This window comes from Monodelphis domestica, chromosome 5, assembly GCF_027887165.1.
Source record: "Monodelphis domestica isolate mMonDom1 chromosome 5, mMonDom1.pri, whole genome shotgun sequence".
In the NCBI taxonomy this organism is placed as follows: domain Eukaryota; kingdom Metazoa; phylum Chordata; class Mammalia; order Didelphimorphia; family Didelphidae; genus Monodelphis; species Monodelphis domestica.
In genome coordinates this window covers 170669746-170688035 of record NC_077231.1, presented here as the reverse complement: position 1 = coordinate 170688035, position 18290 = coordinate 170669746, and the positions used below count along the sequence as shown (strand labels likewise).

Sequence of the window (18290 nt, the reverse complement as noted above, 5' to 3'; positions counted from 1 at the left end):
TACCACACAGCTAAAAATTGAGACCAGAGTAGAACTCAAGTTTATCTTGACTCTGGTCCACTGTCATCCTTTTTCTTGTGCCTCTCTGAAGAAAGAAAAAGTTAGATAAAGGGACACAGACTTTAAATCTGAACCAGAAATTGGCATTGTTTCTAAAGAATCCTTTGACCAGACAATGGAAGTGATAGATGATATAAAATTTCTTCTAGAAGGAGGCAAAGTATGGCTAATCAGAAAAGAATATTGAACATTCTAAAAACTCCTTTTGTTTACAACCTCTGAATTAGCACTTCTTACCTTGATTGCTTTTTTAAAAAATGATTCTCCAGCTGGTTCCATCTGTTAGTAGAAAACCTACGCTTACTCTTCTCAAATATTTAGTCATTAGAAGCTCAAAGGCTACAATTAAGCTAGTATACATTCAGCTTGGATTTTCTTATAGTAAGCAATAGTGAGAGAATTCCAGGAGAAAAGTTATCTTAGCTTAGGACATGGGAGCCATAATAATCCATTTTCCCCTACCCTGGGGGTCCTCCTCCCCTCCATGGATGGACTAATGAATGAATCTAATTTCAGATTTGCAGAGCTGGGTTCACATCTCCCCCAAGTATATGAATAAGCTTAGTAATTGCTCCTGAGTCCTTTTAAAATGGAGGCTCTTATACTTTATTTATGTGTCATGGACTCTGGCAGTCCTGGGAAGCCCCTTGAACAAGGTTTTAAACATGTAAAATCAAACACATAGGTTTACAAAGGAAATCAGCTTTTTGAAATACAATTATCAAGATCTTTCTAAAGTCACGGACACTAATTTAAGAATCCCTTTTTTAAAAAAGCACTGATTCAAGAACAATTATTAAAGAATGGAGATTTTGAAAATTAGTGACAAATCCTGATTTACATTTAGGAAAAAAGGGAGGCTGGGTATTTGCTTTGTTTTCAGAAACCATGGAAGTGAAGGAAACTTAGAGATCTTGTAGTCCAACTCTCTCATTTTACCAATGAGGAAACTGAAACCCAGAAGAGTTAAATAATTTGTCCAACATCACCCAAGCAGAAAGTGTCAGAGTTTGGATTTGTACTCATGATCTGACTTGACCTCTGAGTCTCTTATCACTTACTATACCACGGATGCCAGAAATTTCTTGTACAGGGCTTTTGTTTTTCCTCCTGAATCTAGGAAGGAGATTCTGGGGGAAAGTATCAGACTAACAAATTCATACTAGGGATAAATGGCATCCCAGAAAATTTTTGAGTTCCAGTTTTGATTACAGAGTGATCAACATGGACTTGGGCTCAGCTCCTATTTCAGTCTCTATACTAACCTAGTCTTTTTCATTGTTAGTTTCTTCCTCTGAAAAAAATGGGGATAACAATATCACTTGCATTGGTGGGAAGTTGTGAGGATCAGAGGTACTGTATGTAAAGGATGATTTGTTTTGTTTAGAATAGACCTGTGATTTCATTCTAGTTGAGAATGCCTACTGAGTAAAATTCTTCCACCAATGTCGATAGGAACCAATTCTGAAACATAAAGTCTTTTTTTGGTATCAATTCTAAGATGAATGGCAAGGGCAAGGCAATGGAGTTTAATGACTTGCCCAAGGTCACACAGCTAGTATGAATTTGATCTTCTTAAATGATTGTCTAGAGCAATGAGGAGTGAAACATCCTGAGACAGAGTCCCTTTTTATCAGTCAGGGACTTGAACCCAGGTTTCCCTGGCTCCAAGAACAGTTCTTTCTCTATTAAAGGCTTAAGCTCTATAGAATTGGGATAAGGTCTAGACTCTTGATTTTATTTATTTATTTATTTTTACACTCTTACCTTCCTTTCTTTCATACCTACTTCAAATCTTTACCTTCCATTTTGGAATCAATAATGTGTGTTGGTTCCAAGGCAGAAGAGCAGTAAGGTAAGGGCTAGAGAATATGGGTTAAGTGACTTGCCCAGGGTCACACAGCTAGGAAGTGTCTGAGGTCAGATTTGAATCTAGGACCTCCCTTCTCTAGATCTGATTTCAATTAACTGTGATTTTATTTGTAAAGGAAATTCCCAAATGTGGAAACTATCTTTTTAAAATATGGTCTTAAAAAAACCTCCTACTTTCTTAATATCAGTTCTAAGACAGAAGAGTGGTAAGGGCTAGTCAATCAGGGTTAAGAGACTTGCCCAGGGTCATCCAGCCATGAGACAACATTTGAACCATGTGCTCCTGAGAGCTCTGGCTCTCTGTCCACTGTACAAATTACCTGCCTCTGCAAAAAATATTCTTAGAGAATTGCCTCCAGCAATGCCAAATTCAAATAGAGACTAGGGTCACTAAATGGTACATAAGGATCCCTGTGGCCATATATTAACATTGTCTATGTTCTATTGTATTTTTATCTATTTTGTTAACTATTTCCTAACTGCATTTTAATCTGGTTCTGCTGTTTTTGACTTCTCTGATGCAGAACACAGAGAAATAAAGGGACTTGGCCACATAGCCAGGTTGTATCAGAGGTGGGATTTGAACTCATGTCCATCTGACTTTGAGGATAGCTTTTTTTTAATCTACTATGAACAAAGCTTCTCGTATGTAATGGATTGTGGAATAGATCTAGTTTATTATTAACTAGAGCGTGTTAATAGCTTGGGTTAAGGAAATTTAAAAGAGTGTGTGTTTGGGGAGGGAGCTAGAAGGCAAAAACCCAACTTCTGCACTTTTGCTTGGGTTTAAAGTAAAAATCTTCACCCCTGAAAGCTGAATTTCCCATTAGTCCTATTGATGAAAATTCATTCTTGTCATGTGGTTGAAAGAATCTACTTTAAATTCAAGTGAAACTAAATGGCCTCCCATTTGGGGGATAAAGGGGGGAAGTGGCAGCAAAATATGAGGAATTACTGTCTGAGCCAATAAAGGTCTTAGGAAAGAGAAACCCAGGAAGCACTAACCATAAATTCATGAAACAGGCATCTGACTTCTCCACTGCAAAACTGCTTCTTTAGAGTGACATCTAGGGGTGATTGCCTTTTAAGTCCACTCTTTAACTGAGAACAATGTTTGTATATTTGCAAAGCCTTAAATGGGTTTGGAAATATTCCCTCCTATTTCTAAAGTTGTTCATTATTTAAGCATTTATTGAACATCCTACAATGGTCAAAGATGGTCTTGCTAAGGTTGCTTGGATTAGGCATGGTTGTCAGTTCTAAATAAAAGGTATCCCAAAGATGTTAGTTCAGTTTCAAGCTAACATCTTTGGGACATCCTGTATTTTTCTTCCTTGATGACTATCCCATATTAACTTTGTTAATAACTAGTATTCATATATAGATCACATTATTCAGTCAGTACATACTCCTTTTTTAATTGGAAGAATTATCTCTAATGTTCATGAACAAAAAAAATAAACCCTACAAAAATCTATCTATCTATATGCTCATTACAATGACTGAATGTGTCATTTAGTTATATATTAAGCTTAATCAAGTAGGCACCATGTTAGCTTAGATAATTTAGAAGGACCCTTACAATCCTAAAAATCTTTTACTATTTTCATTTCATGTTTAAGTTTCATCATTTGTCAAAAGAAATAAGATTGAACCTATAAACTGGATAATCCATAATCTATTTCATTTTATCATCAGGTGGCAGTATTTACTATGTCATAGACTCAGAAAATCTTAGCATTGGGAGGAAACTTAGGGGGCATCTAGTCTAATTGGGATTTTACTCAAAGCAGGAATCTTTTCTACAACACTGATTTCTTTTAACTTTTTAATCAGTTTCATTACTTTTTTTTACTCTCCAATAGAGAGGTTACTCAAATTAATTTTTAAAATGAAGTAGAGGCACACACAAACTCTTCTTAGGGATAAAACGCTGTTCCTCCCTCTACAATTGAGGATTTCTCTGAATGCTGATACTGTGTTTCTAAAGGTAGAGCATTTCAACTGTCAAAGACCTACCTGAAACTCTGAATGTTGCAAGCTAAATATGTGAAGTAAATTCTTTAGATTTAAAATAAAGTGATCTTAGATTAATTATCAGTAAACAAAACAATCCTTTTTATGTTTTAGGAACATATTTCATTAAGGAGAATTAATTCATTATGATGATCATCATCAAAAACCTTTATTGAGCATCCACTGTATGCATGGCACTGTACCATAAGGTGGCCACTTGTCATAGGTTTCAGAAAGTTTTGTCTTCTTTCCCCACTGCAGTTTATCTCTTAAGTCTCTATTTTTAGGGAATGGTCCCAAGAACTCAGCTCTATGCTGAATCAATCATCTCTAGAAGGAGGGAGGGGAAGAACAGAGTAGGGCATTCCATTCTTGTCCCCTACCTCCAGGGACCAATATTAATAGTAATAGATGACATTTCTAAAATGCTTTAAGGCTTGCAAAATGCTTTACACATGCTATTTCATTCGATTTTCACCACAATCTTATAAGGTAGGTACTATTACTATTCCCATTTTACATATGAAGAAACTGAGGCTGAGAGGGGTTAAGTTATTTTCCCAGGGTCATACAGTCAGGAAGTATTCAAGTTAGATAGATTTTAAGTTCAATTCTTCTGGATGCCAAGTCCTAAACTCTATTCATTCTGACACCTGACTTCTCCTGGGTTAGTATTTTCATTCTGTAAAGAGGCTCATCATTTATTCTTTTAATTTTTTTCTTTTTCTATGTCACCTTAATAATCATCAACAAACAGCCATGGGTTAGTAGGTAGTAATATATACCTTTAATTCTATCCTGTCCTTTTGATTGAAAGAAACAAAACTACCAATTGGTAGCCAATCCTCCCACTCTTCCTATATGTTTCCCTTGCAGTTGACTCAATACATTAATAAGTTTGTTATAGAATTTTTTTCCAGAACTAGTGATTTACACAGAACTAGTGATTCTTAATGTAATGTACAAATATATAGAAGAACCAGAATATTGCCGGATTCACTAAAATACCGATAACTTTTGGTACTAAGTACTTGACAATATTTGGGGAAGACATGATCCCTTCTTCCAAGGGACTTAACATCCAAAGGGAAAGCCAAGAGAGATAAATATAAACTCGGACTAACAAAAATAGGAAGGAACTGCATATACTGGCACAATGCTCAACTTTTCCTGGAATACTTAGCACTGTTCATGTGAATCTATTGATCATTGCTTTTTTAGGCTCCTTGTAATCTCAAACTTGATCAGAAGTCCTAATTAGATGATGGAAGAATAAGAAGTCAATAATATGTGCTAAATTTTAGCTGGCTTCTAGGATAGCAACAAATACTTCTTGACCGGTCCATAGAGCTGAGGTACATTCTGGTTCTGCTCCACATTACTGTGCTTGAATCTCAGTATACACTCATTATTTGCAAGCTGGCCAATAATTCTATTTTTTTGCCTATGTATATAATCTACTGGTATGTAGAATACATTTTGGAGAAGGAAATGGTGAACCACTCTAGTATCTTTGCTAAGAAAACCCATAAAAGTAAACTTGGACAGACTTCAGGAGATAGTGGAGGACAGAGAGTCAGACATGACTGAGCAACAACAAATGCTTATGATATATAGACATATAAAATAGCAGCAAATTGGACCAGATATCAGGATACCTGGGTTCTTGTGCCAGTCTTACTGCTAACAAGCAACAGAAGATTACACCTAGTAGGAAGGAGGACAAATGGTAAGAAATGAGTGAGAATAATGGCTGATATTTAAGGGGATAGAGTGGAAACTTATGGAGATGGTGCAATCTAGAAGCATATTCACATTCGACTATGAAAGATCAAGAATCCAAGATGGTGCCCAGTTTTTGGGTGGAGTACCTAGAAAGACGGTATTGGCTATAATGGATGCAGAGCAACTGAGAATCATCATTTTAAGGGTATAGTTAATAGTAATGAGAGAAAAAATGATAAAAAACATATTCATTTTTTCAAAGGCTCACCAAAAAATAAAACCTTTAGCAACAATAAGGTATATTTATATAGCAATCTATAATTTTTACCAATTGCTTTCCTCCCAGCAACTCAGACTATTAATGAAGAGATCTGACTACAGTCAAATTCTCTGCATTTATCTATTTCCTTAAATGTCAGTGTTTTTGCTGTGTTTGGAAAAATCCATTTAGATAAATCCCATTTATGTAATAGAAAAGAACTGATGGAGTGGTTTTTGTTTCCTTAAAAAGATGAATTTTGGCCAACTTTTTTTTCCACTTTCCCCCCCTCCAGGAAATTGTCAAAATGTGTGATTTTAACTTGGAAGAAAAACAGGACTGAAACATGTCAAAACCCTTAAAAAGCAACCAAAAAAAATTCCACACCTTTGAAAAAAGTCACCAAGTAAAGGTCTGGGTCCCAGCTGAGACAATGCAGAGAAATACAAATGGAAAAAAAAAACCCAAACAACTCTAAGACTTTCTGGCCACGGGGAAGTCTCTGTCTCACTGACCACTACTTTGAGGTCTGAGAGAAGTAAGACTTGTAACCACTGAAGTGAACATCAGGCAGAGCCAAGCAGGAATAAACAAAAAATGACAAAGTTTAAAAATGAAGTGTATGGGATTCAAGATTTGGGTAGGGGTTGAAGCTGATCACCTCTTTGCTTTTTTTTTTTTTAAAGAAAGAGACAGTAATGAGCATTAGCAGACTAAATGTTACTGACTACTTGTATGACCTTAAATAAGTCACGACCTCTTTGGGGCTCAGTTTCCTCATCTATAAAATGAGAGAATTGGACTAGATGGCCTCCTAGTTCTAAATATGTGATCTTAGATTATGATTTATATACAAAGTCTGCATTACCTCCTTGAAGGTTTCTAGACTAGAATTTCTCCATTTTGGGGGTTTCAGGATCCTTTCATAGTCTTAAAAATAAATGATGGTCTCCACCCAAAAGAACTTTTGTCTAGGAGGTTATAGCTATATTTGTTATAGTAGAAGTAAAAAAAATGTCTTAGTATTAAAGTGATTTAAGCCACACAGTCCCCCTGAAAGGATTTGGAGCACCCTTGGGTCCCTGGACCACACTTTGAGAGGCATTGTTTTAGGCCACAAAGAATGACGCACAAAAGGTATGATTCTAAAAGAAATCTATGTATAAATACATTTTAAAATAAATAAAATTATAAATACACAAAAGGAGCTGGCTCTTGAAAGGAAACCTTTGGTGAATATAACGGAAACAATCAGCCTCTAATTCCCACATCCTGTTCCTTGGGATTTTTTGTAAAGCAAGCTTTACTTAAAACAGCAACAGCAGCAACAAGCCACACACCTGTTCTTGCCTATATGACTTTTTAAAGGCTGTTTTGCTTAGTCACAATTTTAAAATTTGCAAGTGTGAAATTCTAATGTCCAGGTTGGAGATATTTGGTAGTCAAAACTAGAAAGGATTGAAAAAAGCCAGTGCGGAGTACATTCTGCCTCTGTGGTTTCTTAGAGAGGCAGTGAGGCAGAATGGAAAGAATGGTGGTGTTTCTTAGAGAGGCAGTGAGGCAGAATGGAAAGAATGGTGGTCTTGGAGTCATTAGACCTATGGCTAAATCTTAATTTTGGTCCTTAATAGCTCTCTGGCCCTGGGAGTTTTGTTTCACATCTTGAACCTCAATTTCTTCATGGGATCCCTACTTATTCTACTTTCTTCATAGCATCGTGATGGGGGGGGGGCTCAGCAAAACATTGAACATTTTGTAAATATGACATTCTGACTCTTGTTTTTACACAGGAGTTGGTGTTTATTGAGAGATGGAATCAGGGAAGTAGAATGCTGGATAGATTACATGGAGGCATATTTTCTATGGAGAGAACACCTGAGTTCAAATCCAGTCTCAGACATTTACTAGATGTGTGACCCAAACAAACCACTTAGCTGTCTGCCTCAGTTTACTCAAATGTAAAATGAGGAAAAGAATAGCCACCACTTCCTGCCATTATTGTGAGGAACAAATGGGATAATATTTGTAAAAATACTTAGCACATAGAAGACACTATATAAACACCTCTCCCCTTCAATTCTCTTCCTTTCTTATCCCTTTTTAATGGAAGAGAAAATTAATTAGCTCTATGTATAAGCATGAGGACTGCAGGCAGCTACATAGCTCAGTATAAAGAGAATTAGTTCTGGGAGCAAAAAGCCCTGGGCTCAAATTTGACTTCAGATGCTTCCTAGTTGTGCTATCTGGGCAAGTCACTTACTCCCATTCGCCTCGTTCTTTTTTCTTGGAACCAGTACTTAATATTGATTCTAAAACTGAAGGTGAGGATTTAATAAAAGAAGTTCAAAGACCACTCTGAAGAACAAATTATTAAGGCTGCAATCTTCACAGAAATCTGCAATTACATTCTTTTCTTTTTTAATTTTATTTTAATAGATGATTTAGAATTATTCCTTTTTCATCTGCAGGAGCACTGGAATATTTTTCAGAGCTTCCTACCACTCATTGCTATGCCATATCAAATGGCCAGATTTCTACTTGGGCTATCAGAGGTTAGTGTTGTTGTTCAGTCACGTCTGACTTTGTATAACCCTATTTGGGGTTTTCTTGGTAAAGAGACTGCAGTGGTTTGCCATTTCTTCTTCAGGTCATTTTACAGATAAGAAAACTGAGGCCAATAGGAGTAAATGACTTGCCCAGGGTCACACAGCTAGTTTAGTATCTGAGGTCAGATTTGAACTCAGGAAGGTGAGTCATTCTGACTCTAGGTCTGACACTCTATCTTGTACTACCCAACTGTCCTTGGCTAAAAGCTAAATATCTATTAACTAGCTACACCTAGGAATGTAGATCTTGAAGTGTAAGGGACCCAGTGGTTCTGGCACCAGGTTGAACTGTCTCATGAGAGATGATTGTTACATTTTTAGCGTGAGCATTTATACTTTGGAAGTCATCAAATGCTTCAAATAAGAGCTTGATTTTATTGTTTTATTGATGATCTAGACTTAGGAAAATGATTCAGAAAATGTAAAAAATGCAGATTAAACTTAAAAAGGTTCCATGGATACATTTGCTGGGGGGATGGGGAAGGAATATGGTGGAGAAGCCAATTATCAAGCACTTATCAGAACACCACTGTAGGGAACCTAGGAATTATCTAGTTCAATTTTCTCATTTTTCAGTTGAAAAACTGATACTCAGATAAGTTTAATTAACTTGCAGAGATCAAGTCAGGATTTGAACCTAGGTTCTTTGGCTCACGATCCAGCACTCTTTGTGCATCTTCCCATTTAGTTACGCTGGTCCAAAGGAGATATATTATGTATGATCTATTACTCAACTCATTTTGAAGCCTTTCTACCTTGATCCAACCAGCTAGAACTTGGAATTTGTTTTCATATCCTGAAGAAACTCAAGTCCCCTCCACACAATGAGTAGGGTTTTTGTGGTTACTTATCTCGATACCTGTTATCTATCACCTAAGGGTGATGCACATTACCTGAAATTTTTGGAAGTGTAGGCTGCTTTTCTTTCCAGAAGTTCCCATCACGAAGAGGAAGTCAGGAGTTAGCACGAATGGAACTCTCTCTTTGTTGATGCCCAGGAAACTTTTATAATTCCCAAGAATGTGGCCAAAGTCAATATGAAACAGATTTCCTTAGAAGAAAGAGGCATCAGTGATCATTGTGAGGAATCACTAGCTTATAACAGCCCCATGGGTTAATATTGATTTCTTGGAAAGTTTTAAAGTTGCCTTAAAGCCAGCTACCCAGGCAGGAGCATGCTTTTTTTTTTTAGATGATTTTCATCATCTTCAGTTCAATTAACTAACAGAAGCATTATTAAACATTTGGTATATGCCAGGCATCATGGGTACAAAGACAAAAACAAAGCAATCTCTTGCCTCAGATCTTTCTTTTTGTGACAAAACATAAATGCATCAAGTAAATACAAAATAAATCAATGAATATTTATTACACACTTACTTATATATGTACTGCCCATACTTTGACCATCAGCTTCAGCTCTTCTCCCTAAAAATCTTCAACCCCACCCCCAGGAAATGCTGGATTCCTTTCTGCTACTCCTTCTCTTTCTATCTTCCAGTTCTCCTTTATATATAGTCTTTTCCCATGTGAATGTAAGCTCCTTGAGAGCAGGGGGTGTCTTGTTTGGGCTTATTTGCATTGCCAATGCATACATCTTAATAAATGTTTTATCTATGTATTGATCTATATATGCCAGGCACTATGCTAGGTGCTGGGAAATTAAAACTGCCCCAGCCCTTGAGAAGCTTATATTCTACACGCCAAGTATTTGCATATACAAAGTCATTTCTGGGAGGAGGTCATTAGCTACTGGGGGTAGGGGGGGTGCTTGAGCAGAATTTTGAAGGAAGTTAGGGTTTCTACAATTCTTTTATAAGATGTAAAACATTGGAAATCAAGTTATTTCTGACATTATTCTGCTATTCTTGAAGTCACAACCAAATGGGATTACCAAATTCTAGTTTGTCATGGAATTATCATTAGCAATTTCTGTCAGAACTCTGGCTAACGTAGGAAAGTTTGCATGAGGCCATGGGCTATTTTAGGTTCTATGTGCTACAGAAATGGGTTTGAGTTTTCCAGTTAGTAGCTGAGGTATTGATTTCCTCTAAAGCCAACTCTTAGAGGTACTTTCAAATTTCGCAGAAAACGTGAAGGAGGGTTTATTGCCAGTGTTAATCAGGGGGCAGAACTGTGAGGAGGATATGCCAAGTGGCAATCTGGCCTGTGAAAATTGTGGTGGTGGGATATGTGGTCTTGCTAAGGCTTAAGAAGCTCCCTATGGGATTCTATGTGTGATAGGACAGTTCTTTTGTCATTGCATCAGATTTACAAGTGCTCACCTCTTAAACCAATGCTCTAGGTTCATAAACAATTTCTGTATTGAAAAGAAGTGAAACCAAGTACTGCCCAGTTACACTAACCAAGCTATTCCTGAAGAAGAGATGAGAAAATTCACTTCCTTCCACCGAGGGAGGTGAGAAAACATACACATCAACCCCCCAATTTGCTGACCAACTTGGTGATGTGTTCATTAGTCTTGCTAAGCTTCTTCTCCTCTTTACTCTCCTTCTCTTCCTCTTCCTTCCCACCCCAATCCCAATGGGCAGATTTGGGATGATAAGGCAGAACACAGCTCCATGATCATAACATTTAAAACACACAGGCAAGAATGAGCTATAGTGATTTTTCATCTGAAATGTCATCAGGAAAACATACATTTTATATTCGCTCTAACTGCAGCAGTGTGAAGTCCTCACTTAAAAAATGGGTATTTTGGTGAAAATTATGCAAGTGCCTAAGGCCAATGCACTGTAGCTCTGCTTTCAGATGGCTTTACAGAGAAAAGAGATGATCAGTAGCTGAGGATAAGCCCTGCTCGTCTGTAGGCAGAAGTGGGGTTGTGGTTAAAAGGAAAGATAAACACAGGGCTAATCGTTTTACGAAAATAAAAGATTATTGACAATTTTGTTGACTTGTGGGAGTATCATTTCAACCAGTTTGACAGGATATAAAAATTGCTGTTGCATCTAAAACTCATTAAGATGAAAGCCTATTACTACACCATACACAGAAGCCCACACAGTTTTGTTGATTGGTTTTATTGTTTTACATAAAGCAAATGTTTGGCTTACACTACATTTGCAATCAATAACAAATGTGTGTGTTGTACAAATCAGGTTCCTGGTTCCAAGGCAGACGCTAAATACTGCTTTGTATGCAGTTATGCCTTCTGCTGGAATTTTATTTGAATACAAACATTCTTAATATTATTTGACATATTTTTCTAAATGTATTTTTGATTAGTGGGCTATTGTAAGATAATAACTTTGAAGGGGGGGATGAAAAGTGTTTACTGCCTGTCATTCCTAGGTTTCAGACACTAGGGGGGACTTATGTGGGTCTTTTCATTTTATGATCCTATGGTACATGAATGATATATGAACTGAAAAAAAAAAAAACCTGTGCCTTGATCTGTGACTTGTCTGATCTAAATTAAGCTAGTCCTGTGGGGGAGACAGCTAGGCGGTGCCAAGGATAAAGCACTGGACCTGGGGTCAGTAACTCATCTTCCTGAGTTCAAATCTGACCTCAGATACTGTCTACCTGTGTTACTTTGGGCAAGTCACTTAACTTTGTTTGCCTCACTTCCTCATCTGTAAAATAATCTGGAGAAGGAAGTAGCAAACCACTCTAGTGTCTTTGCTAAGAAAACTCCAAATGGGGTCACAAAGAGTTGGACATGAGTGAAAATAACTGAACAACAACAATAACAAAGTACAATGATGGTTTAAAAATTGATTCAATTGACCTCATAGGTGGTGATAATTTTAAGGCTGAGACCTTCCACCAGAAGCATAGATTTAACCCAGATAAAGGTACCTTTCAACTCAATTCCTTAAATTAAGTGTCTCTTATAGAAACGAACTTAACTTGAATATTTCCATTTTGAAAAGTGTCATTTTTATGAGATTTGAAGTAAGGAAGCACATATTCTAACCACCTCTCACCCCCTCCCTTCTGTAACCTCAGGTTCTACCCTCTAATGCTCCAGAGGATGTCCATCTGTTTAAGCCTACCTGATCAAAATGATGTATATAATCTTTAAGTTCATATCATTGCCTCAATAATTTCTTGCATTTTTTTCATTTGTTTGTGGTTCAGTTATTTAATTCACCTCTGTGATGCCATTTGGGATTTTCTTGGCAGAGATAATGGAACAGTTTGCCATTTCCTTCTCAAGATCATTTTATAGATGAGGAAACTGAGGCAAAGAAGATTAACTAACTTCCCAGGGGACCCAGAGCTAGTAAGTGTCAGAGGCCAAATTTGAACTCAGGAAGAAGAGTTTTCCTGATTTGGGCCAGATACTTTATCTGCTGCATCAGTTTCATTTGTAGTGTGCTTTAGTTTAGACATCCTGGAAAAGTATGGACCAAACAAATACTCTACTCTTAGAAGATAACTTTTCCCCCCAGCACTGTTCACTTAATAAAGTGATTTCTATCCACACCCCTACTCCACCAGTTCAGCCAAGTGGTTTTTATTCCATGAAATACTTTATGGAAGGCCTTGGGCAGGGTACTAGGCATACCCCCTCCAAATTAAAAGATATATATGACATATATTCCAGTGTAGAGGGCAGGGGATGCAGAAAGCATAGACAAAAAATGAGTTATCAAACACTGAAGTGCTAGGCACTGTCCTGGGTGCTGAAGAGTACAACGAAAATTAATTTAATCCCTGCCCTCGAGGTATTTACATGGATAGTGACCATAGAAATAATTCTGATATTTTGGAGAATGTGATAAATACAAGAAAATTCAGGCACAGTGCCAAAGGTCACTTTCAGCTCAATATAAACAGAACAAACAAAACAATAAACCCTTAGAATGCCTTTATGAGACCAAGAGGCTTTGAGAAGTTAAGTTCCATAGGCTTTAAGAGAAGAAAAGGAGTTGCATAATTTTTGCTAATTCTGTCAAGGTTAAAATCAAATAGGTAGAGGCTTAAAGGACTAGAAAGTTCTCTGACTCTGGATCTGAACCACTTAGTCTTTTGCTTTATTGTGTACCTCTACACGGGCTTTACATATGTGTGTAAGCACTTAACACACACATGTAAACTTAGATATATGTCTAGGTTTTTGAGGTATGAAAAATTGTGCATGTGTTGGGGGTGGGTGGGAATGTTTTTCTGTTTCACATAGTATGACACTTGGGCCAATGCGTGAAGGCGGAAATTTGAGTTGGAGATTGGGAAAGATAGAATACTCATGTCCATAAACTCTAGCATATTTCAATTTCATATAAAGATAAACAGAATAGGAAGATATTCACCTGTTTCTGTGATCATAATGTTGTCATTGTGTCTGTCTCCAATACCAAGAACAAAGGTTGCCACACAGTAGCCAGCACATGAATATACAAATTTCTCCACTGCTGCCTGGAACTAGTAACAACAAAGCACCCAAAGGTTATTTGTTATCCCCCCTCCCTCTAACAGATTCTGCCTAATAAAGGTTTCTCCTCAAATTCCTGTTCTGAAAGCTGCTTTCAAAAGGCAAATTGTAAGGGTTTTCATTTAAGCTACAGATATTAGCTATAACTGACTTTCTCCCTGCTGTATTTTGCTTTTAGTCAATCAATTAATTGGCAAACATTTGTGAAGGAATCACTAGATTGCCAGATACTATGCTAGGTTTTGGGGAAACAAAGATGATGCCCTCAAGAAGCTTAAATTTCATCAGGGAAATCAACATATACAAATCTAAGTATATAAAAATATACATAGAAAAGAAATACAAAATAATTTGGACTAGAGACACTAGCAGCAGGAGGGATGAAGGGAGATAACACTTGAGTTGAACTCTGAAGGAAACTAGAGACTATAAAAGGCAGAAGTGAGGAAAATTTCCTGCCATAGAAATTTGAGATAGAATAATGAATGTGGCATGTGAGGAATGACCAATTGAGTTTGACTGGAATGTGGAGTACGTGAAGATGAGCAGTGTGGAGTAAGCTGAGAAAGGTAGGTTAGAGGCTGGTAGGTTTTGAGCTACTACAAGGGATCTTTATGGCTTGATTGAGGAACAAATGTCAAAGGCAGTTGTAATTAAATCAAAAGGGGTCACTACCCTTCATCACGCATGGATGCCCAACCCCCCCCCAAAGGAACTCAAAGTAATTTTCTCCTTTGCTGTATAACCCTTTCTTGGCTTTTGATCACTAATAGGATGTGAGCTTTCACAAAGTCATCATGTAGAACAGGACTAATAAATGCCACTAATTACATTTCCCCCCAACAAAGGGCTGGTAACCATGCAAATGAGGCTAACTAATCTTGAGCAGCAGAACTTTAAATGACAGCCAAACAACCTCACTACACAGCTTGCAAAGGACTCAGCATATGCACTTCAAAAGCATGCTGGAACTGACATTTTCAGTATCCATAATTTATTGTTTAGATGAGAGCAGAGTTGTAGATTATAAATCATCTTATAGAATCCTTGGTATTTTGTCAAGTAGAACATAATTTGCAGAGATGAATGAATATTTCTGGTGGACATCAAAAGTTATCTGTATATACATATATGTGTAATGGTTAACCAAATGTTTTGCATGGTCTAATTTTATACAAAGCATGGCCTGGTAGTTAAATGAGAGGCAAATGCTAAAGAACTGAGCTCATCGGCTGCCTTTTATTCAGAGTTGCTGAGTCACAATGCCAAAGATCTTCATATATCAACTGCCATATATGTAACTTATCTGAGAGATACTGAATACCAGGATGATTACAGATCGCACTGAAAAAGGTGAGATTCCTATAAAAAAAGTATGTATCTGTCTAGGGGAAAAGAGAAATTAGCTCACCTTTTCTTCAATTGGGCATTTTTCTTTGAGCCAATGATTTAGCACTTCATCCTTAAATGCTCCAGTATTACCCACTGTGCTCTGCTGAATTTTGGCAATCGTTGTAGCATCCTTCACAATTTCAATCATTCCTGGGTGACAGGAACACAGTTTGAGAGGAATAATCATGACTTGGGTTTATACATTGTTTTAAGGTTACAAACTCATTCCATATACATATTGTTTCTTGTAGAGGGAACTAGGTGGCTCAGTGAATAGAGCACCAGTCTCAAGTCTGAACACTTAAGTTTAAAACCAACTTCAGACACTTAATATCTATGTAAGCCTGGGCAATTTTATCTTTATTTGCCTCAGTTTCCTCCTCTCTCAAATGAGGATAATGGTAGTATCTGTCTCCTAGAGTTGTTCCGAAGATCTAATGAGACCTTCATAAAGTGCTCAGCACAGTGCCTCACACATAGAAGACATTCACTATATGATTACTTCCTTTCTCTTTATCTTCACAACTACCCAAAGAGATAAGTAGCACAAATATTGTCCTCATTCTATAAATGTGGACACTAAGGTTCAGAAAGGTTAAGTGATTTACCGATCACACAAATACTAAATGACAGAACCAAGACTCAAACTCAGCCTTCCATTGTCAAGTCCAGTGAACACCATCAATGATTCTTTACTTCAGGGTTATTTGCCAAGTCATCAGGTTCACAGTGTTTTGTGGTTTTATTTTCTTTCCTTTTTTTAGGAGGATAGGAAGGAAGTTGTGAAGGATTTTATTTTCAAGATCTCTGAATGAAAAGTACACACTGAATATAACATTCTATTTATGAATGGTGAGAAGTAGAATTCATCTGTTCTGGCCTGGTGAGAACATCCTTCTGCTTTTGGCCAACGGACATTTTCCTTCTCTTTTATTTAAAATTACACAATTAAAGGGAAGATCATTTTGTACCATATTCAAATCAGAAACCCAAGACTTCCCACTCTTCCCTCAGCCCATCTCCTTCCCTCCCATTGCTTCAAATATTACGGCATCTCTATTGAGATGACTTTGAAACTTCGTTGAAGATGGAATTACTTTTCCAGATTGTCCAGGTTCCAAACCCTCCAACTGTCTATAGGACATCTACCGTGTGGACCCACCAAACTTCATGTTTAGGTTCAGTGTCAGATCTGTCTTTTCTGATAAAGTTGCTCTTCCTTCTGATTTCACTATTTCAATCAGGGACATCACCATTTACCCTGTGTGCCATATTCAAACCTCAGTAGTGCCTTGACTCTTGCCTCTCTCTCATTTCTCATATTCAGGTAGTTAGAAAATCCTGTTAATTTAACCTTTGTCAATTCTACCATTGTAAAATGGACAAAAGGGTGGAGTGCTTCTAGATTTCTGGCCAAGAAGAACTGATGCTTCCTCTCTATGTGATCAGAGGCTAATCTCTTAATCTCTCTGAGCCTTAATTTCCTCATCTGTAAAATAATGGTACTATCTATTTTGTAGGGTTATTGGGAAACTCAAATGAAATGATGAATGTACTTTGGGAAAGGTAAAGCACTGTAAAAGTGTTGATATTTATTATGATTGTTGTTGTTGTCTACCCCTTCCTCTGTATTACCAGCACCATAGCACTAAGAGAGAACTTTGATAGTTTTCAGATAGGTTTTGTTGCTCCTAGTCTCTTTCCTCCCTAAACCGTTCTTCATGTTGCTGCCAGATTTATGCTCCTCATGCATAGATGCAATCCTTTTACCTTCTGTGCCACAATCTGATATGACCCTACTATTCCATATGACCATACTATTGCTATTTATAAAGTCTCCCTTCCAACAGGATGACTTCTTATACTCTGACCACCTCAGGTTTCCCTGATTCTGGGTTTCTATTTGCTTTTCCTCTCCCTCCTCCTTCTAGCTGAATTCCTAGCCAGACTTTAAAGCTTGATTCAAATGTCACCTCTTCCAAGAAGACTTCTTGTTTTTTTTCCTACTGAGTATTCATCTTCTTCCACCCCACCCCCTACCAATTTTTAGATCTCACATAATAATTTGCTTTTTTTTAAGAGCTTATTGTATATTGCATTTGAGTGTGTCACATTCCCCAGTAGATATTAGCCTCATGAGTGGAGAACATTCTTTCTCATAAGTTCCTCAGAATTGTCCTGGATCATTGCATTGCTGCTAGTAGAGAAGTTCATTACATTCGATTGTACCAGAGTGTATCAGTCTCTGTGTACAATGTTCTCCTGGCTCTGCTCCTCTCACTGTGCATCAATTCCTAGAGGTCATTCCAGTTCACATGGAATTCCTCTTTCATCTGGACTTTGTGCCATACTCCCCTCCTTTCCAACTTAGCACAGTACTCTAAACATGAACTTCTTCACAAATTCTCTCATGCTTCAGTTCAAAACATGCTAATGTCTTCCCAGAGCTCTCAGAAGTGGTGTAATCTATTACTGCACTGAGGAGGCAGAGTGGCACAATAGATAGGATACTGGACTTGGAGTCAGGAAGCCCTGGGTTCAAGTTTTCTAACAGATACTTACTGGCTGTGTGACAATGGGCAAATTGCTTAAACCCTCTAAAGCCTTATTTTCCTTATTTGTAAACTGAAAAGGGTAGCCTCATTGGCTTGGCTTCCAAGGTCCCTTCTGGCTCTAAATTTATGGATCCCATAATTAATTAAGTTTCCTATCTGATAGGGTTTTGTCATCACAATTTTCTGCTAAGCTCCATGGGGACTGGTGCTAAGTTCCAATATGCATTCAATTTCAGGGTTCATAGCGGCAGTTTAGCCTTCCCTTACTTCACCCCAGGACTCTCTTCAAGTTTCCAAACTCATCAGGGATCCATGCCCCAAGGCTCCATATGGACTCTCTGGCTTCTCAGTGATCTGTGTCTGAGTCTCCTACCTCTGGGATCCGATTCATACCCTCTGGA

The 18290-nt window shown here is 37.5% G+C and overlaps 1 protein-coding gene across 1 annotated transcript in view; it reads right to left on the bottom strand.

The window, feature by feature from the left end:
• Window positions 1-18290, bottom strand: part of PIK3CG (phosphatidylinositol-4,5-bisphosphate 3-kinase catalytic subunit gamma) — a 48233-nt gene that overhangs the window by 8997 nt on the left and 20946 nt on the right. Inside the window, exons 8-10 of the mRNA XM_007504110.3 lie at window positions 15354-15484; window positions 13821-13932; window positions 9432-9589 (exon numbers count right to left, since the gene is read on the bottom strand). Coding sequence (XP_007504172.1) covers window positions 9432-9589; window positions 13821-13932; window positions 15354-15484 — 401 coding nt within the window. The remainder of the gene's footprint in view (window positions 1-9431; window positions 9590-13820; window positions 13933-15353; window positions 15485-18290) is intronic.